Source organism: Ochotona princeps, chromosome 27 (assembly GCF_030435755.1).
Source record: "Ochotona princeps isolate mOchPri1 chromosome 27, mOchPri1.hap1, whole genome shotgun sequence".
NCBI lineage: Eukaryota > Metazoa > Chordata > Mammalia > Lagomorpha > Ochotonidae > Ochotona > Ochotona princeps.
The window spans coordinates 3,638,483-3,658,749 of record NC_080858.1 but is presented as its reverse complement, the minus strand read 5'-3'; the positions used below and the strand labels follow the sequence as shown (position 1 = coordinate 3,658,749).

General features: G+C 54.3%; 1 protein-coding gene across 3 annotated transcripts; it reads right to left on the bottom strand.

Moving 5' to 3' along the window:
* Positions 1 to 334: 334 nt before the first annotated feature.
* Positions 335 to 17,119, bottom strand: RAD52 (RAD52 homolog, DNA repair protein). Of its 3 annotated transcripts, XM_058655790.1 has the most exons (12): positions 16,790 to 16,954; positions 13,331 to 13,418; positions 10,345 to 10,446; positions 8,734 to 8,827; positions 8,506 to 8,573; positions 6,521 to 6,639; positions 5,607 to 5,682; positions 3,081 to 3,277; positions 2,858 to 2,979; positions 2,206 to 2,289; positions 1,716 to 1,943; positions 335 to 664 (listed from the first exon to the last, which is right to left on the bottom strand). In XM_058655790.1, exons 2-12 carry the CDS (start codon positions 13,400 to 13,402, stop codon positions 603 to 605), a joined length of 1,224 nt encoding a protein of 407 aa, XP_058511773.1. In that variant the 5' UTR covers positions 13,403 to 13,418; positions 16,790 to 16,954; the 3' UTR covers positions 335 to 602. The 3 variants fall into 3 exon arrangements, 2 of the variants coding, with proteins under 2 accessions (XP_058511773.1, XP_058511772.1); XR_009244306.1 differs by lacking the exon at positions 335 to 664 and having other exon boundaries at positions 1,809 to 1,943; positions 2,889 to 2,979; XM_058655789.1 differs by lacking the exons at positions 335 to 664; positions 1,716 to 1,943; positions 2,206 to 2,289; positions 16,790 to 16,954 and adding an exon at positions 17,020 to 17,119 and having other exon boundaries at positions 2,823 to 2,979.
* Positions 17,120 to 20,267: the final 3,148 nt, after the last annotated feature.

The following is a 20,267-nucleotide window of genomic DNA, read 5'->3' as shown; positions in this document are numbered from 1 at the left end:
CGCTGCCTTCCCAGGCATGTGAGCAGGAAGCTGAAGCAGAACAGCCAAGGCTTGAAGCACTGCTCCAGTGTAAGACGGCAGCTTCGTAAGTGGTGGCTTAACCTGCAACCCCAACAACCAGTTTATTGGTGAGACTGAAAACACGTCAGCCTGCGGAAAACGAAGCCAGACTGCCTGCAGATGCCCAGTGGGTTGGCTGCTGGGATTCCAGGCGCCCCTGGCTGTCCTGGAACTCACCCCTCTGGGCAAGGGGACTGAAGGAGCCAGCAGCAGGGCAAGGGAGAGCAGAGATCCCTCGGTGAAAAGCCAACACCGCTTCAAGGCAGACGGCTTGTCCTAAAATGTCTCTTTATTAACACAGCTGAACAGGAACAAATACTGAGACAGCCTTTGGGGCCCGAGGCAGGCGCTTCATCCACCCGGAGCCTTCGCACCGCGGTGAGCGACAACTCCTTTAGGTCCTCGGCTCTCCCGCAGCGCGCTGACAGCCAGGCCACCAGTTCGGCTCGGAAGGAACCAAGGTAAACCCTGGGAGAAGTTCACTCCTCAGAACTGCAAAGTACAAGTCCCTTCTAACAAACCCCAGAATCGCGGCCCAGGCCTCAGGATGGATCCAGCTTCCTTTTCTTCATGTCCTGGCTCTTCCCATCGGAGTTGCAGTTTCCTGTGGGCGACACAGGGATGACCTGTCACTGCCATGATTTTAAAATAAGGAAGAACCCATTTTCCCTGGGAGTCACATTAGGTCATGATCACCATTTGGAGTAGAAGCCCAAGAATGACATCACTCGTGGCACGATCACACGCAGCCTGCTGCCAGCAAGGACTAGAAGTCGGGAGCTTCAAGGGAAAGGTCAGGCTGCTAAGCCACCAGCTTAGCATTTCCTATCGCCTTACAATAATCCTATCTGGGCCCAGTGCAGTAGCCTACTAGCTAAATCCTCGCTTTGCAATGCACTGGGATCCCATACAGGCAACTGTTGTAATCCTGGTGGCCCTGCTTCCCATCCAGCTCCCTGCTTGTGGCCTGGGAAAGCAATCCAGGATGGTCCCAAGCCTTGGGACCCTGCACCTGCATAGGAGACCCAGAAGAGCTCCTGGCTCCTGACTTCAGATCAGTGTAGCTCCAGCTGGTGCAGTCACTTGGGGAGTGAATCAGTGGACAGAAGATCTTTCTGTCTCTCCTCTGTGTAAATCTAATTTTCCAATAAAAATTTCTAAATCTTAAAAAAAAAAATCCAATTTCTCATTCATGTTCAAGATACATTTATTTGAAAGGTGGAGAGACAAGATCTTCCATCCAATGGTTCACTCCCCAGTTGCCTGTAACAACAGGCCCCGGGCCGGGGGGAGCCAAAAGCAAGGCCTCCCCAGGCTTGGCAGGAAGCTGGACAGAAAACGGAGCAGCTGCAACTCCAACACCCAGCTAGCTAATATGCTGTGCCACCGTACCGGCCCCGTATTCATCCATTCCTTGCTGGTTTGCTCCCCAAATGCTCTCAACTGCGGGCTGGGTCACAACAAAGCCAGGCCACTGCCACTGTCCCCCAAGAGGCACAGGAGCAGGAATGGCCTGCCACTGCAGGAGGGATGCAGGTGTACCAAGCACCTGTGTGCAGCGTCTGCTCGCAAAATGGCACCCTTCCTCGAAAGATGCACAGAATCAAACCCAGGCTGTCCCTTTAATTTTGTTGCTGAACGCTCCTCTAGGCTACCTGTTCTGTGCTGGTTAGTGCCAAGCCCCTGAGGGTGCCAGGGTCCAGACTTTGTGGGTTGCTTCTGCTGGCAAAGGCTGTGGGTGCCCCTGTGCCAGGTCTCCGGCTCGACCTTCAGGGCCGGAGTGGCAGAGGCCTGGGCTGGCTGTGCCCCAGACCATGGCCTGACGACATCATCCAGGATGTCTGGCGTCTCATCCCACAGGTCCAGGTTGTCTTCCAGGTTCTCTGCAAAGGCCACGGAAAGCACAGACATCAGCAAAACAACGTCACCCCAAGTCCTGGAAAGGGGACGGCTCCCAGGGTTCCCCCACCCCCGCAGGCACACTGAGGTGCTCCCGGTGCCCAGGAGAGGAGCTCCCACTCGGGACCCCAGCAATCCACTTTGGGTCTTCCACTTCTTCTCGGTCTCCCTGGGCCCAGGGAACAGACCTGTCTGTAGACCTGCAAGCACTGCACAGGGATGCACTAACGCAGTCAGGGGTGGTACCTGCCAGGGAATCTTTCTCGGTGCCAGGTTCAGAGACAGCAGGTATGGGCGTGCTGTGTGTCACGGGGGGAGCAGGGAGCACCCCTGGGGTTCACGAGAGAGGGGGGACGACAAGTCAGAGACAAACACACCGATGGGCTCACTCCTGAGGCCGAGGCCTGCCCTAAATCTGACCCTAGGGAAGCCATTAACCATTACTTGAACGAACTGAAGCAAGAATGCAACGTGTAAGACAAGCAAAATGAAGGCCCTGGTGGTCTGCTAGGGGGTGCCACAGGTCCTGGAGGGCGACCTCCCCTGCCCCATTAGCAAAGCTCAGCCCACTGGAGGTTCCTGATACAGCAAATGCAACTGAGCCCTTTGAATCCTCTTCAGAACCTGAGTGGAAACCCTGGACTCCTGCTCCCAGTCCTGCAGGACAGTCTTCGCAGAGCTCCTGTTTCGACCCAGCCCTGCCTCACTTCCTCGCACGTGTAGCGACAAGCCGCCTACTGCACAAAGACCACCGAGCCTGGAGCCAAAGGCTCTCCCCCCTCACCTGTCAGGCGGTCTTCCCCTTCCCTAAACAAGATGGGCTGTCGCAGTCTTCATTTTGGGGGCAAGAAGGCTGTCCCATCACCCAGCTCCCTCCTCCGGTCCTTCTCTCACACACCCTCGGGCTCCACGGGCGGGGCCGTGGGCACCTGCTGCTGCTTCTCCATCTGCTCCCGGAACTGCTGCTGCAGCTGCTTCTGCCGGAGCTTCCGCTGCTCAGTGGCGTCACTCCCGGCAGGTCTGCAACGTGAGGTGCTGCTGCGTTAGCCGACACGCCCAGAGCCAGCAAACCAAGGCCCGGGGAGTGGAAAGCCAGGAGCGGGAGGCTGCCGGGCCAGTACCGGGAGCTGCTGTCTTTGTCTCCCAGTGTCACAGTGTGGGCGTTGTCCGGGTGGCCTGGTCTGCAGGGGGAGGTCCCCTCATGTGCCGGTGCAGGTCCCAGAGCCACGTGCGGGCGGCAGCTGTTGTATCTTGCCTGCTCCACAGATGGCTCAAAGTCTTCTCTCTTTGCTTTACTTAAATCCACGTCAACAGGCAACTACCAAGGAAGAAAGGGAAATTAAAACAAAAACACTTTTCCAACTGCTCATCCCAATAAAACACACAAACCTTTAACCAGACTAAGAAAACAAAACGATTCCGGACAGAGACAGAAGTTAACTGCAAAATCCTCAGCAAAGTAAACGCACAGCACAAGGGCCCGTGCCCAGGCGGCCAGCCCACGGGCGGAGAACAGGGGGCGCGTGGCGAGAGCCTGGAGGACACACCCCACGGGCATCTCAACTGATTCCAGAAAACCCCCTGCCAAACATGGACACAAGGTAGTCAACTGGGACTTTAACCTCAGGCTGATGAACATTCTATGGGAAAAGGTGGCTTTTCCTGAAAGATGAGGAACCAGGCCAAGACACCTGCCCAAGTGCTCGTGTCCCTGTGTCCACATGGGAGACCTGGGGGATGCTCCTGGCTCCAGCCTGGCCATTCGGGAAAGTGAACCAGTGGATCGAAGATCTCCCCCTCTCCGTCTCCTCTGGAAATGCGCTTCATTGGAAAGTCAGATACACAGAGAGGAGAGACAGAAGGGCATCTGTCTGCTGGTTCACTCCCCAAGCGGCCGCAACAGCAGAAGCTGGAGCTTCCTCCGGGTCTCCCACGCGGGTGCAGGGTCCCAAGGCTTTGGGCCGTCCTTGACTGCTTTCCCAGGCCACAAGCAGGGAGCTGGATGGGAAACAGGGCTGCCAAGACTAGAACCGGTGCCCATATGGGATCCCGGCACAGGCAAGATGAAGACCTTAGCCATTAGGCTATCACGCCAGGCCCATAAATAAATAAATCTTTGAAACCTGCTGTCCCCACTTCTAACTAGCACTAGAGGTTCCATCCACAGTGACTAGGCATGACAGAAACACGTGGCGCACACAGTGGGAAGCAGGCTTCATGTTTGACATGATCTCTTTGTTTTTAGGGATTTAATTTATTTATTTGTAATGCAGACAGATCTTTCTTCCATCTACTGGTTCACTCCCCAAATGGCTGCAACAAGCCAGGGCTGGGCCAGGCCAAAATGGGCCAAAACTCCATCCAGGTCAGGAGTCAGCTTCCACTGCCTTTCCCAGGCACACTGGCAGGGAGCTGGACTTGAAGTGGAGCAGCCAGGATCTAATATGGGATGCCTGCATTTCAAGTGGTGGTTTAATGCACTGTACCACAGGTACCCTTCCATGATCTTCTATGAAGACAAAGAGACTGTAGCAGGTGACACAGCACACTAAACCTCCTCCTGCTGTGCCCACTCCCATATAGGAGCTGGCTCCCAGCTTCACACTGGCCCACCTCTAGGTGTTGCAGCCATTTGGGGAGTGAATTGGTGGATGGAAGATCTCTTTCTAATTCTACCTTTCAAATAAAAATAAATAGTAATGGAGTACTGGGGTCCGCTATATCCAGATGTGGGGGTATAACAGAACATGCATCCCTGCTTCCAGACAAAAGATGGATTCCCAGTGAAACTGTTGGACATGTGTAGACAACGGGGTGCTGGACTGTCTGACACTGTCTGTACCAGCAATGTCAGGGTACACTTAAATAAGAGAGGAGGAGGTTCCTGGCTCCTGGCTTCGGATTGGCACAGCACCGGCTGTTGCGGCTCACTTGGGGAGTGAATCATCGGATGGAAGATCTTCCTCTCTCTCTCGCCTCCTCTCTGTATATCTGACTTTGCAATAAAAACAAATCAATCTTAAATAAATAAATCTTGTTTAAAAAAATGATGTGAAAGCAAATAACTTACAGGAAAATGTACAGCATGGCTGAGGATGGGGAAACGTGAATCAAACCCCAACAAAACAGCCCCTCGCACCCACCCGACAGGCAGTTACCAACCAACATAGCAAGCCACCGGTGCTGTCAAGGAGGGGAGACCCAAGGCACTATTGGGAGGACCGCCCCCCAACATCAGCGTGGGGATCTGAACTGCAGTTCCCCTCCCCGCAGCACAGCCCCCTCCCCGCAGCACAGCCCCCTCCCCGCATCACTGCCCTCTCCCCGCAGCACAGCTCCCTCCCCGCAGCACAGCCCCCTCCCCGCAGCACAGCCCTCTCCCCGCAGCACAGCCCCCTCCCCGCAGCACAGCCCCCTCCCCGCATCACTGCCCTCTCCCCGCAGCACAGCCCCCTCCCCGCAGCACAGCCCTCTCCCCGCAGCACAGCCCCCTCCCCGCAGCACAGCCCTCCGAGCCGGGCCTCTGGGCGCCCGGGACGAGATCAAGCGATTCCTTTTAACACCCGCTGCCAAGCCCTTAGTATCTCCGTCCACGCCCCCCCACTGCCCCACGCCCCCAGCCCACGCAGGTGCAGCTTCCACCTCACCTGGCGTGGAAGCTTGTTCAGCGAGCGCAGGTAGTCTTTGTCTAGGATACAGTTTCCCAGTGCGTTTCCAAAGCTCCTGCAGGCGAGGGCACAGTGAGACGGGCTGAGAGCGGCTCTAGGCACCTAGCAGAGAACCCGACTATCCGAAACTTACCTTTAGTTGAGAAACAGAGAGAGAGAGGGAGAGAGAAAGAGACCTCCCCTTTGCTGCTCACTCCCCCACACCCGGAGCTGGCAGGCAGGAAGCCAGGTCCTACTGCTCCCCAGCAGGCTGCCTGAGGGGCGAACCCACACACTCCAGGGTGGGACGGGGGCATCCCAAGTGGGGTCTGTGAACCGCCTGGCCACATGCAGCTTTTGTACAAATCGCCTGTCCACTGCAGCGCAGGGAGAACCCAGCGGGCACACAGTGCGTGTTCTCAGGGTGGGCGCCTCTGCGAACCCAGCAGGGAATGTCCCTGGAGGAGACACAGTGACCGTGGAAGGACCAAGAAACGCCTCCCAGAGCCACAGCAGCCACACCGGGGAGCAGGTCCTCGTCCCCGGGGCAATGGCCCACGGGCACCCTCCGCTGCTGCCCACGCCCCAGGCTGTGCACATGGGACTCACACAGCTGGACTGGGCTCTGGTGACTCTGTGCTAAGGCAGCTGTGGCCCAGGACACCCTCCAGCTACAGAGCTAAGTGAGCCACACCGCAGACACTGGCACCCAGGAGGCGAGTTCAAGAGGGAGTGAGTGCCCACACAGGTGAGTGCCCAGCGCGCAGCACCGCAGCATGCCACCCTCGTCCCCCACCCGACCCCAGGAGCCAGAAGACGGGGCAGGGACCTCAGGCTGCAGGCGAGAGCACCCTCTCACAGGAACCCAGACCCACATGTCCTCTTCCAAGCCTGCTCCGGCCACCTGTGCTTACCTGAGTGCCCGCTTCAGCCCATCGGTCACGGCCTCTTTCCTGGCCTTCTCCAGTGCCAAGGCCTTGGACTTGAGGCCCTCACTAATACCGTAGCCCACGTCTTCATGATAGGAGCCATCCTGGGGGGAAGAGAAGGCGGTCGGGGGGGGGGGGGCAGGCTCTGGTTCCACGGCACCCCCCCACCCCCGCCTCCACAGCGGCACTGGCCCTGGATGACCAGTAGCCTGCAGACCCCTGCAGGCCAGGAAGGCATCAGGGCTACTCTACCAGCTCATCCCTCGGCCACAGAAAGGATGCCACAGCTAAACCACCCCAACCTGACTAAGCAGCATCACTCTAGGGTGTAGAAACCCCTCCGACACCATCCAACGGGTCACCTGAGCTGCGGCAGGCGTGGCCTCTAAGGATGGACAGGAAATCCTTCCCTAGGTCAAGCAGCACCCGCCTCGGCCTTCACCCAGAGTGAGGGGCAGACCTGGGCAAACCGCTGGCAGACAGAGAATGAACTGTGCCGAGTGATGACAGAGCTGCATTTTGGAATGGAGCTTGAAAATCCTCCAACATGGGACACTATAACAAACCTCTTCCCATAGACAGCTATTTAACTTGTGTGCACACAGTTTTTCAAGACTTTATCAAAATACAGCTCGGGGCACCAGCCCCCCATCTTGCAGGCCCATCTCTCACGTGGCCCCTGGGAGCAGCAGGCAGAGGCTCAAGTGCCCACGTCCCGGCCACCCACATCGGGTCCCTGGACTGAGTTCCTGGCTCCTGGCTTCCACGTGACTCTAGCCATTGCAGACATTGGAGGAGCAAACCAAAAAAAAATGGGACCTATTTACATCTCTGTCTTTCCAATCAATAAAATGAATAATTTTTAAAATTTTAAAAACAATATATAAATATATATGTCAAAACGGAAGTAACTGTGAATGTTCATAAAAGAAAACAATAGTCAACCATGACGCATAATTAAAGACCAACGCCACAATCTATTTAAGATGTCCATTCTTCACCTAACTTTAGTTTTTGCTTTGATTATCAAAATCTTGATGTGCGATGCTGTGTCTGTCAAGTATAACTGTCTGGCATTGGTGTGTAACAGTAACTGCCATTTAATAACGCACGCCGGAAAGAGTCTTTTCATATTTGCAGCCGCAAGGTCACTGGGAACTTACTCCAAAACTAGCTTCCTATATACACGCTTGCACACACGTACACGTGCCAGCGCAGAAGCCCAATAAAATTCATAAAGCTTTTGGTCCCACGTGTACATTAGCATAAAAGCCAGTGGGAGACAGAACGGAAGCAACTTCAGACAAGGAAGCTGAAATTTCTAATGACTGAAAACCAGCTTAGTTATACATTTTTTTTTTTTCAAATTACTGACTGGATTTAATCCCCTATGGTACTCAGATTCCACTGGCACATTTTTTTAATGTATCAGATTTATTTTAAAATATAAAACCTTACAATACGTAAAAAAAAAAACACCCTTTGACCTAGTTAACACAGAGTGAGGACTGTAAATGTGAAATGGGGGGCCCGGCGGCATGGCCTAGCGGCTAAAGTCCTCGCCTTGAAGGCGCCCCAGGATCCCATATGGGCGCCGGTTCTAATCCCGGCAGCCCCACTTCCCATCCAGCTCCCTGCTTGTGGCCTGGGAAAGCAGTCGAGGACGGCCCAAAGCTTTGGGACCCTGCACCCGCGTGGGAGACCTGGAAGAGGTTCCTGGTTCCCGGCATCGGATTGGCGCGCACCGGCCCGTTGCGGCTCACTTGGGGAGTGAATCATCGGATGGAAGATCTTCCTCTCTGTCTCTCCTCCTCTCTGTATATCTGACTTGGTAATAAAATAAATCTTTAAAAAAAATTTAAAAAAATGTGAAATGGGATGGATCGATCGTCTCAGAAGTCTTCCTGGAGCGAGGATGCAGTGCCCCCCCCAAGACCCCCAGCCCTTGCAGACAGCGCCCTGGGGCCCACCTTCAGCTGCACCCTCACGAACGCACACACGCCCACGTAGAACTTGCCGTTGTTGAGGTCCACAAAGTCTGGGGGGAGAGAAAGAGCCCGGGCTGAGCTGCAGCCTGCTCCCTCCCCCCCACCGCCCGCTTCCCCGCGGCCCCCAGCCTCCCCCAGGCCTCCCCCAGCCACAGAATTCTGGAAGCGGACACAGGACAAGGCCCCAGGGGTAAGGGCAGCTGGACTCACCCACGTTCTGCTGCGTGACCGAGTGGGCCCAGCCGTTGTAACCAAACATTTCATTGGCCAGGCTAATGACCTTGTGACCCTCGATGTAGCATACCTAGAAAACAAACGTTCTTCTTTGGAATATGCTGTGGTAAAATTCTCCATTATCTTTAAACATGAACCAAAATTAACATAATTGATTCTTATCTAGATGCTTTGGCAAGAAGTGTGCTTAAACAGCACAAAGAAATTCCCAGTGGACGAATTTCAAAAATCTTACAGGATGAAGGGGGAGAGAACACTCACACTTCACTCAGTGAAGTTGCCATACTCAGTTTCAAAAATATATATAAATCTCGGGTTGACAGATTTGACGGAACACCAGAAACACACATTAGAAGCAAATGGCAAAGGAAAGAGCCCAAACATGACCATTATCCAAGGCTTCTTCACATGACCATGAAGGCTGGACCGTAGCCCAGCCCCGAGCCCAGAGCCCAGAGCACAGAGCACACAGCCCACAGCACGCAGCCCCAGCCCACAGCCCCAGCCCACAGCCCCGAGCATACAGGACACAGACCACAGCACGCAGCCCCGAGCCCAGAGCACACAGCCCCAGCCCTGAGCCCACAGCACACAGCCCACAGCCCACAACACAGCCCTGAGTCCACAGCACACAGCCCAGAGCCCCCATCCCTGAGCCCACAGCACACAGCCCTGAGTCCACAGCACACAGCCCCACAGCCCACAGCCCTGAGTCCACAGCACGCAGCCCAGAGCCCCCATCACTGAGTCCCCAGCCCACCACACACAGTCCACAGCACACAGCCCCCATCCCTGAGCCCACAGCCCACAGCCCCCATCCCTGAGCCCACAGCCCACAGCACACAGCCCCCATCCCTGAGCCCACAGCCCACAGCACACAGCCCTGAGTCCACAGCACACAGCCCCAAAGCCCACAGCCCTGAGTCCACAGCCCACAGCCGCGAGCCCAGAGCACACAGCCCCAGCCCTGAGTCCACAGCACACAGCACACAGCCCCCATCCCTGAGCCCACAGCCCACAGCACACAGCCCCCATCCCTGAGCCCACAGCCCACAGCCCACAACACAGCCCCCAGCCCCCAGCCCACAGCCCCCATCCCTGAGTCCACAGCACAGCCCCACAGCCCACAGCCCTGAGTCCACAGCACGCAGCCCAGAGCCCCCATCACTGAGTCCCCAGCCCACCACACACAGTCCACAGCACACAGCCCCACAGCCCACAGCCCTGAGTCCACAGCACACAGCCCCACAGCCCACAGCCCTGAGCCCACAGCCCACAGCACATAGCCCCCATCCCTGAGTCCACAGCACACAGCCCCCATCCCTGAGCCCACAGCACACAGCCCTGAGTCCACAGCACACAGCCCAGAGCCCCCATCACTGAGCCCACAGCCCACAGCACACAGCCCTGAGCCCATAGCCCTGAGTCCACAGCACGCAGCCCAGAGCCCCCATCACTGAGTCCCCAGCCCACCACACACAGTCCATGGCACACAGCCCCCAGCCAGAGCCATGAAGGCATCGCAAGACTGACACGGGCCCCCCAGCACATGGGCACCCACAGTTTGGGCTCAGACCCCGCCCCTACCTTCTGGCCTCCCCCGGCCATGCGGCTACTGATGTACTCGGGGCCCAGCCTCTGCCTCAGGGCGCTCTGGATGGCCTGGTACTCCTCTGCTGTGTATTGGCACTGCAGCCCGAGAGGAAAGAGGGGTTAATGTGGCCACCACACCTGAGATTGGGAGTCCCCATGACTGATGTGAAGACCCCTTCAGGCTCTACAAAGGTATGGGCACCTCAGAGCTAGGAATTGAAGCCCACTGACTCAGGCAGTGAACCATCGATGCTCCCTTGCTGGGGACTGAGTCGCACCTCTTCCAGTCCAGCTTCCTGGCAGTGTACACCTTGGGGACAGCAGGGGACACCCCAAGGGGACTCCTGGCTCCTGGCTTCAGTCTGGCCTGCCCTGTTGGAGGAATCTGGGGGGTGAGATGCAACAGGTAGAAGTTCTATCCTTCTGCCTTTCAAATTAAGTGATTAAAGAAAGCAAGAAGGGAGGGAGGCAAAGAAAAGGCTCACTTATTTCCTTGTGAGGCAGACAGGGGAGAGGCCTTCCCTTCCCTGGCGCAGTCACCAAGTGGCCTCCATGGGCAGGTGTGGGCTGGGCCAAAGCTAAGAGCCTGGAACTCTGTCCAGGTCTCCTATGTGGGTGGCAAGGGCCCAAACACTTAGGCTATTTTTTTTTTAAGATTTATTTATTTTTATTGGAAAGTCAGATATAGAGAGGAAGATCTTCCATTCATTAATTCACTTCCCAAGTGACCGCAACTACCGATCCGATGCCAGGAGCCTGGAGCCTCTTCCGGGTCTCCCACGCGGGTGCAGGGTCCCAAGGCTTTGGGGCCATCTTCAACAGTTTTCCCAGGCCACAAGCAGGAAGCTGGATGGGAAGCGGGGCTGCCGGGATTAGATCCAGCGACCCCAACGCACTCAAGGAGGACTTCAAACCATTACGCTACCCCGTCGGGCCCTTGGGACATCTTCTATCACTCTCCCACACGCATTTGTCCAGAGCTGGATCAGCAGTGCAGCAGCCAGGACTCCGACAAGCATTCCTAAGGGATGCTCACATCACAGATGGTGGCTTAGCCCACTGTGCCACAATGCCAGCCCCAATAAACTAACCAACTTTTTTTTTTTCTAATTTAATTGAAAGCCAAAGTTGACAGAGCGAGCGAGCGAGAGCGAGAGCGCTTCCCCATCTGGCTGGTTTACTCACGAAATGGTTGCCTTCCACCACGTCCAGACACTGTAGCTAGGAGCTGGACGGGAAGTTGAGCAGCGAGGACCAACATCACTGCGAAGGAGTGGAGTGCTGGGGCTTTAGCACCAGACCCAGTTAGAAGCCTGTGAAGCAGGCCTACAGCCCCAGGAGCAACGCTAACATCACAGGCTGCTCTTTCCAGAAAACAGCACGACATCCACTCAGGCAGCGAGTGTGAAGAGGGTCAACAGCATCTCAGGATCTCTCTCTCTCTTTTATTTATTTTGGGTCCAGAACCATAGCCTAGTGGCTAAAGTCCTCTCCTTGCACGCACTGGGATCCCATATTGGTGCCAGTTCATATCCAGGCTACTCCACTTCCCATCCAGCTCCCTGCCTGTGGCCTGGGAAAGCAGTCGAGGACAGTCCAAGGCCTTGGGATCGTGCACCTGCGTGGGAGACCGCGAAGAAGCTCCTGGCTCCTGGCTTCAGGTCAGCTCAGCTCTGGCCATTGCAGCCACTTACGGAGTGACCCAGCAGATGTAAGATCTTTGTCTCTCCTTCACTATGTAAATCTGACTTTCCAATAAAAATAAATAAATCTTTAAATTTTTTTTTAAATTGAAAAGGCATATTTATAGAGAAAAAGATCTTCCATCCACTGCTTCACTTCCCAAGTGGTCACGATGGCCGGAGCTCAGGATTTCTGGAGTGCATCTCCGACCTCACGGACTCTGACAGGGTCCCCCAGAGCCTGTGACCGCAGCTAGCGTACTGCTGCCTTAGCTGGACCCCCACCCTAACAGAACCTTCTTGAGGGGAGGCGTTGTGGTTTGAGGGCACCACAATGCCAGCAGCCCATGTGAGCATATCAGTTTGAAAGCCAAGCACTCCACTTCCCATCCAGCCCGGGAAGACGGCCCAAGTGACTGGACCCCTGCACTCCCACGCGAGTCCCGTGTCCTGCTGCAGTCATCTGGGGAGTGAGCCAACAGAGTAAAGACCTTCTCTCTCTCTCTCTCTCTTTTCTGTGTAGCTCTGCCTTTCAAAGAAATCAATCTTGGGGATGGCACTCTAGCAAGCCAAGCCTCCTTCTGTGGTGCCCACACCCCAGCTGGGTGTTGGGTTTGAGTCCCACCTGCTCCAACTGCAATCCCTCTCCTTGCTAATGCACCTGGGAAGGCAGCCGCAAAGGACGGGCCAAGTCCTTGGGCCCCTGCACCCAGGCACGAGAGCCAGAGAACTGCATGGATCAGTCATTTGGGGAGTAAACTGGCTTTCTCTCTACTCTACTCTACCTTACAAAGATATATATCTTAAAATTACCCCCCCCCAAAAAAAAACCTTCTTGAGCACACTAGGGGGTCATATCAGTCAGGTACTGGGACTGGCAGAGAAGCTACCTGCACCCAGGCATGCCTCTTGAGACACCACATAACATAACTGACCACGTGGGTTCGAGTCCCAGCTCCCCACTCATGACCTCCTAGGAGACAGCGCTGACACTGACGTACCCGGGCACAGAAAGAAAAAGGGGCGGCGGGTGAGTGGAGCTCCAGAGAAATCGGGAGACCTCTGCTGCCCGGGGACTTCTGGTGTCCTGTGGAATTGCACTGCCTAAGAATAGGCTAGCTCTCCATAATCTAGATGGATTCTCATCAAATGGCACTCCCCTTTAGTCTCCTGGTGCCCCCAATGCCTGCCTCCAGAGGGGAAAGAAAGCAGGTGCTAAGGGCGGGTGCCCCAGCAGGGTGCCCACACACGGCTGTCCCACGCCTTCCTCCCGCAGGTGTGATGCCGGCACGGCTTACCTGGCCAAAGCACAGCACGGAGGAAGAACGGGCGCCTTGTGCTCCAGGTGTGGCGTGCCCAGGCCCAGCCATGGCGACTGCTCACTCTCTGCAATGACAGCAAGATCTCAGAGAAGGCTTAGAGGCTCTGCTCACCCGCCCTGGGTGCGGTGCCCACAGGTGGAGCCTGCAGCCACGGGCTTACTGCACACCCTGGACTCCCCAGTGCGGCCCACCACGTGACCCACATGATGTGGCTGCCCCGGTGAGCTCGGGGCCTGCCAATCACTGCCAGCTTCTAGCTTCCTGCTACCATTTTCACTGTTGTGGCAATTTCTGCAATGAGAATGTATTACATTTAACCTTGCAGGGAGGGGATCCAACTTACAAAAGCATGAAGGAGAAGCAGACACCCAATTTACCACGGTGGAAGCAGGGGGCTTTGGGAAGAGGCAGATCTATCAATTTGCTTGATTGTGGTAATCTTTTCACAATGTCTATGCATCAAAAAATCATGCTGTGTACATTTAAAATTGTTTCAATCATACTTCAGTAAAGTGGGGGAACAGGAATCAACTGAGTCCATTTTTAAATTTTAAAAAATAAAATAAAACGACTTCTACAAGACTGAGAAGAAATAGAAGCTGGGCCAACATCGTGACATGAGTTAAGTCATGGCCTGCAGTACACATGAGCCATGGCTGGAGTCCCTGCCCGCTCCCTGCCAGCTCCCTGCCCGCTCCCTGCCAGCTCCCTGCCCGCTCCCTGCCAGCTCCTTGGGACAGCAGTAACGGACACCTCAAGCGCGGGAGCCCCTCTTGCCCACACAGGAAACAGAAAACTCCAGGTTCCCGATTCCTGCCTGCCCCTGGCCATACGGGGAGCAAATCAGGAGTTGAAAGCTCTCTCTCCCCATCCTCCTCCCTCCCCTCTACAATTACTGGCACTGTTTCTTCAGCCCTCTCCACAGCAGGGTTCCCTTGCCTGACCTGCACATGCCAACACCCCGCATCTGACATGCACGAGCTATTCTGTGTCTTTCCATGGCAAACCAGACATGCTCAAGAACCAACGCCTCCTGGGAGTGGTTCTCAGCTCCTGGAGGAACTGGCGTTTAAATAGTGCAGATTTCTTCACGTTTAGTTATTTGCAAGATAGGGACTAGACAGACACGCACATCCCACTCACTGCTTTACTCCCCAAATGGCCACCACAACCAGGCCTGGGCCCCAGGAAGGAGCCATCTGGATCTGCCACTTGGGCAGCCAGGTCCCAGCTCTGTGAGCCATCACCTGCTGATTCCCAGGGTGCGCATGAGTGGGATGTCAAACTGGGCAACTCACGGACTACCCCAAATTATCAATCAATACAAAATTAGACATTAAGATACTGAAAAAATGAGAAAACCATTTGAAAATCTCTAACATGCAAACACACAGCAAGAGATAAAAGAGAAATGTTTTCAAAATAATGTCTCCATCGGCACCACTGGGGCACACTGGTTTAGCCGCCACCTAAGGGTCCCCATATGGGCAGCAGTTTGAGTCGCAGCTCTAGCCCCTTGCAGTTCAGCTCCCTGCTAATACTCCTGGGGCAGCAGCAGATGGCCAACATATGTGAGCCCCTGCACCTAAGTAGGAGACCAGGATGAAGCTCTTGTATTGGCTCGGCCCAAGCCTAGCAGTTGCAGTGTTTGGGGAGTGAGCCATTGGAAAGGTGATTCCCTGCTGCCATCTTTCTCTCTTTCTCTCTCTCTCTCTCTCTCTCTCTCTCTCTCTCTCTCTCTCTCTCTCTCTCAGTTCCTCCCATACGGATGCTGGCTGGTGTCCCAGCTGTTCCTTTGACGATCCAGTTCCCTGTAATGGCCTGGAAAAGCAGTAGAAGATGAACCAATGGATGGAAGGTCTTTTTGTCTCTCCCTCTCTCTGTAAATCTGCCTTTCAAGTGAAATAAATTAATCTTTTAAAATGGAAATAAATAAATTGGGGCTGTTGCCATGGCATAGCAGGCTAAGCTTCCACCTACAGTACTGGCATCCCATACGGGATAAATTTTAAAAGTTAAATCTAAAAAAAAAAAAAAAAGAGGCTCAGCCATCAAGTAGCTATGAGAAATCCCAGAGAGCATTCATGTCTCCTACCCGGGGAGCGTGGGCCGTCCTCTGCTGCTTACCCAGGGAGCAGGAAGCTGCAGCAGACTGAAGCAGGCTGGACTCTGCAGGATGCCGGACTGCAGGCAATGCTCCCCACCCCGCCACTTGTTCTCTTCTATTTTAGTTTGTAAAGATCTCTTTACCTGAGTTATGGAGATGGAGAATATAAAAACAGAGAGATCTTCCATCCACCGGCTCTCTCCCCAAATGGTCACAACAGCCAGGAGCTTCTTACAAGTCTCTCTCATGGGTGCAGGAGCCCAAGGACTTGGGCCACCCGCCACCGTTTTCCTAGGCCATTAGTAAGGAGCTGGATGGGAAGCGGAGCAGCCGGCACACAGACAAATGCCCATATGCAAGGACTGGCCCATTGCGCCATCTCGCTGGCCCCAGGAATTAGTTTGACATGTCTGTGCCTCCCACAGGAACAGATCCTCAGAGGGCTAAGATATATCAACATCCAACAGCTAGAAGGGACACGCAAAGTGGTGTATCCACCCAAAGGATTTTCTTAGTCATAAACCAATCCAGTGCTGATAAATGCTACACAATGGATGCATGCACGCTGAAAACACTATTGTAAGGAAAATATACCCAATACTGCATGAGGACCACAAAAATGCTTATGGACGTGGCTTAACAGGCTAATCGCCTGCTACTGTCGGCATTCCATATGGGCACCAGTTCAAGTCCAACGTGCTCCACTTCCAATCCAGCCCCCTGCTTATGACCTGGGAAAGCAGTTGAGGATGGTCCAAGGCCTTGGGCCTCCACACCTGCATGGGAGATCTGGAAGAAGCTTCTGGATCCTGGCTTTGGATTGGCTCAGCTCTGGCCATTGCGGCCATTTGAGGAGTGAACCAGTGGACAAAGGATCTTTCTCTGTAACCCATTCTCTTTGTAAATCTTAAATAAAAACTTTTTAAAAATTTAAATAATGTTATGGTAAAATAGAAATAAAATAAGTGTTTGAAGCAAAAACATTTTAAAATCCATGGATAAACAGTCTTGCAAAAGTTCATGGAAAATCCTATCATGAAAAACCATACATGAATTTCAAATTGTGTTGCACCAAAATAAAACTTATCTTTGAATTCCATTTTCCTAAGACCTTTCTAAAAATCTTCCCAGATGACAGCACTTCTATGAACTAGTGGGAAGCAGAGAGCTAGCAGACAGTAGATCAGGGATGCCGGAGAGGGAAGTGACAGGTGCGGGCTCCTTGGGGGGTCTCTTCTTGGGGTGATGACAGCATCTGGCCGGGATGAGCCCGTGACGGTGGGACCACAAGCTTGCAAACACCCCCAGCGACCACCAGCCCTGCACACCTTAAAAAGCTGAGTCCGTCGGTGCCTGAATTGCACAGAGGCCAGTGCGCGGTCTCCAGCGGAACCGGGCCCTCGCTAGCACTACAGAACGACCCCCGGCCGCCAGAGACCCTCAGGACACGCTCAACGCCGCAGCCGGCGCCCCCCCGGGACTCGGGGCGCCCCCGCGCCCCCGCGCCCCCACACACCCAGCCGGAACTGCGGCCGGCCGCCGCCCCCTCCCCACTTACGCGCCTCCGGTCGCGCGCGGTGCACGCAGGGAGCCTCCCGCACGTCAGCGACGCGAGCTTAGGGCGAGGCTGCGCAGGGGAAGCTGGGAAGGAAGTGCAGCGGCATCCTGGGAAGAAGGTCAAACCTGCTCAAGGCCGGCTTCGGGGAGGGGTCTGAGAAAGGAGACGCCACAAATCAGCTGTCCCCGGTGGGGGGAGAGCCGCAAAGCAGCGTGCCGGGAGACAGAAAGCCGTGCGGGAGCTCGGCGGCGCTCCCCGCTGGTCTGGCCACCTCTTTCCCGCCCCCTCTGGGGCTGCGCGTCCCTTGGGGGCCTCGTGGGACCCTGTCCCGGCGCCCGTGGGTGCGGAGGCGGGATGTCGGGCAGCGAGACGGAAACGCTTAAGGAGAAAGCTTATTAGGGATTCGCGGATTCCGCTCCGGACCGGCACAGCCAACTACAGCGGCGTGGACACTGGCGTCCGTCCCTTCCGCGTCGCGAACGCGAGGGGAACCCGCAGAGAGTGACTGCGGTGGCGGGGAATGGGATGACGAGGACACATCCTGTTAGCAATGCTCCAAGAATGGCCTTTCTCGGTTGACTCACCGCCACCGACCGCCTCAGCGGGAGCGAGGCTTGGGAGGACGTGTGCGCAGTGCTTCCCGACTGTGGCTCGGGGTCTGGGCACCAGGACTCCGGCTCCCGCCCGATGCCCACGCACGGGTGGCAGGCACACCACGGGAGACAGACAGCTGTGCCGGGGCCGGGAGTGGACCGTGCAAATGGCCATGGAAGACCCTGGTGAAACGTTGAACACACATACAGAAGACAATGTAAAAAGCAGGCAGGGGAAGGATGCTGCCAAGTGTGGAGTTTAAAAGACAATAAAGGAAAAGGTGAACAGGTGTAGCACTTTGTCGTTAGAGTTAGAGACCGGTATTGTAGCATGGCAGCTGCTGGCTGCTTCGCTTCCCATCCACCTGCCTGCTGATGGCCTGGGGAAGGCAGGGCAGGATGGTGTTTTAAAGCCCCTGCACCCCACAAGGGGCGGTTCCTCCCTCCTGGCGATAGGCTGAGCTAGGACTGGCCAGTGGGGCCATCTCAGAAGTGAGCTAACAGATGAACAGTCTCTTTCTGTCTCTCCCTACTTCTGACAGAAAAAATTTTCAATTGATGAATTCTATTTTTGAAGCTTCGAAGTAAAAAAAATAAACTGCATATGATAGTGACATAAATAAATAGGGAGACACAGAAACAGATTGTACACAAAAAGGAGAAGCATGATGGGTCGATATTTCACAAACCTTGAGGGACTAGCCGTGGCTATAAGCCTCTGTTGGGTGGTTGACAGTATTCTGTCTGGGTGCCAGTTTGTGTCCTGACTGCTCCGCTTCCAACCCGTCTCCCTCCTTATGACGTGGGAAGGCAGCAGATGGATGTCCCAGATCTTTGGGCCCCTGCACTCATGTGGGAGACCTGGAAAAAACTAACTCCTGGCTTCAGATCAGCCCAGATCCACCACTGTGGCCATTTGGGAAGTGACGCAGCTATAGATGAAAGATCTCGTCTCCTCTCTGGAACTCTGCGTTTCATTTTCCTACCTAGAATGTCACCACAACGGAACGAGGAATGAGTCCTGTTTTTAAAGTCGGAGAGGAGGGCCGTCAAGACACCAGTGTTAGGGCACACAGGACAAGCCTTCACCTGCTATGCTGGCCCACCATTCAAGTCCCAGCTCCCTGCTAATGTGCCTGGGAAGGCAGCAGAGGCCCCAAGTGCCACCCGCAAGGGAGACTCACAAGAAGATCCTAAAATCAATAAGTAGGATTTTAAAACATAGGAAAGAAATGCCCGGCTCTGGCATGGCCCAGCCCTGGTTAGTGCCGTTAATTGGGGAGTAAGCCTGAAACAGATCTCAGTCTCTGTAGCTCTGCTTTCAAATAAATTTTAAAATCTTGAAAAAAATAAATAAATTTCATATAGAGCTATTTGAACAGGTGTGAAGTGATAGCTTCTTTTCCATTTTTAAAGATCTATTTTTTTTATTTATCTGAACAGCAGAGGGAGAATCAGAGAGAGAGCCCTTCATCTGCTAGTTGACTCCCCACTTGGCTGCTCGGGCCAGGGCTGGAAGGAGCCGAAGGCAGGAGGTTAAACCTCCAGGTCTCCCACAGGAATGGAAGAGACCCACATGATGGGCTCATCCTCCAGTGATCTGCCAGGCATGTGAGCAGGGAGCTGGCTCCGAAATAGAGCAGCTGGGATGGGAACCAGCACCCATGTGCAAGCCAGCCTCACAGGGGAATGCCTGACCTACACCACCAGTCCCTGCTGGTTGGCTCTGTTCGCTCGTTTTGCCATGCAGAATCTCTTAGGCTTGATGTAGTCCCACTTGTCTGTTTTCATTTTTATTGTTTCTTCTTTTGATATCGCCTCAAAGAAATGGCCTCAATCAATGTCATGAAGTTTTCTGCATTTTTGTTTGAATTTTATAGGTCCCGATTTTGCATAAATCCGCCGTGCGTTCCTTTTTGGTTGCGGCATAAGTGTAAAAGCTCATTCATTTTGCATTTCATTCGCCATTTTTTAAAAACACCATCTTTCCCTATTGTGTAAGGCTGGCCCTCTTGTCAGAGATGCCCTGCGGGTTTACTTCTGTTTTCTCCAAGTGCATGTCTTGATGCCAGTGCTGCGCAGTTTGAGTAGGTTTGTAATGCTTTCCGAAACCTAGAAGAGTGATCTCTCCAGCTCTGTGCTTGCTTATTCATTTTTTTAAAGGATGTATTATTTTTATTTGAAAGGCAGTGCTATATATAGAGAGAGACAGAAAAAGCTCTTTCATCCCCTGGCTCACTCCCCCCATACGGGTGCAACAACCAGAGCTGAGCTGGTCAGAAGTCAGGAACCAAGAGTCTCTGCTTGGTTTCTTACGTGGGTGCAGGGGACGCAGCCTTCATTGCTTTCCCATTTCATTGCTAGGTCAGCCTTCATGGCTTTCCCAGACCATAAGCAGCGAGCTGGATCAGAAGTGGGGCATCTGAGATTCAAACGTGTGCATGTGTGGGATGTCCAGCCTAAACTCTGCACTAACCCCAATGCTTTCTTAACGCTAATAAAGTTTTAATAGGTTTTTTTCAGAAAAACAATAGCAGGCATACCTGAAGACATTTAAAGCACGGATAGGGGCCTGGCACCAGCATCCCATTTGGGCACCAGTTCCTGTCCCAGGTGTTGCACTTGCCTTCCAGCTTTCTGCCTGTGACCTGGGAA

Coding starts and splice junctions, on each gene's coding strand:
- RAD52 (XM_058655790.1), bottom strand. CDS start 13,402: ATGGCTGGGCCTGGGCACGCCACACCTGGAGCACAAGGCGCCCGTTCT. Junction 8,574..8,733: donor GGTCACGCAGCAGAACGTGG/GTGAGTCCAGCT, acceptor CTCTCCCCCCAG/ACTTTGTGGACCTCAACAAC. Junction 3,278..5,606: donor TGAACAAGCTTCCACGCCAG/GTGAGGTGGAAG, acceptor CTTCCTTGGTAG/TTGCCTGTTGACGTGGATTT.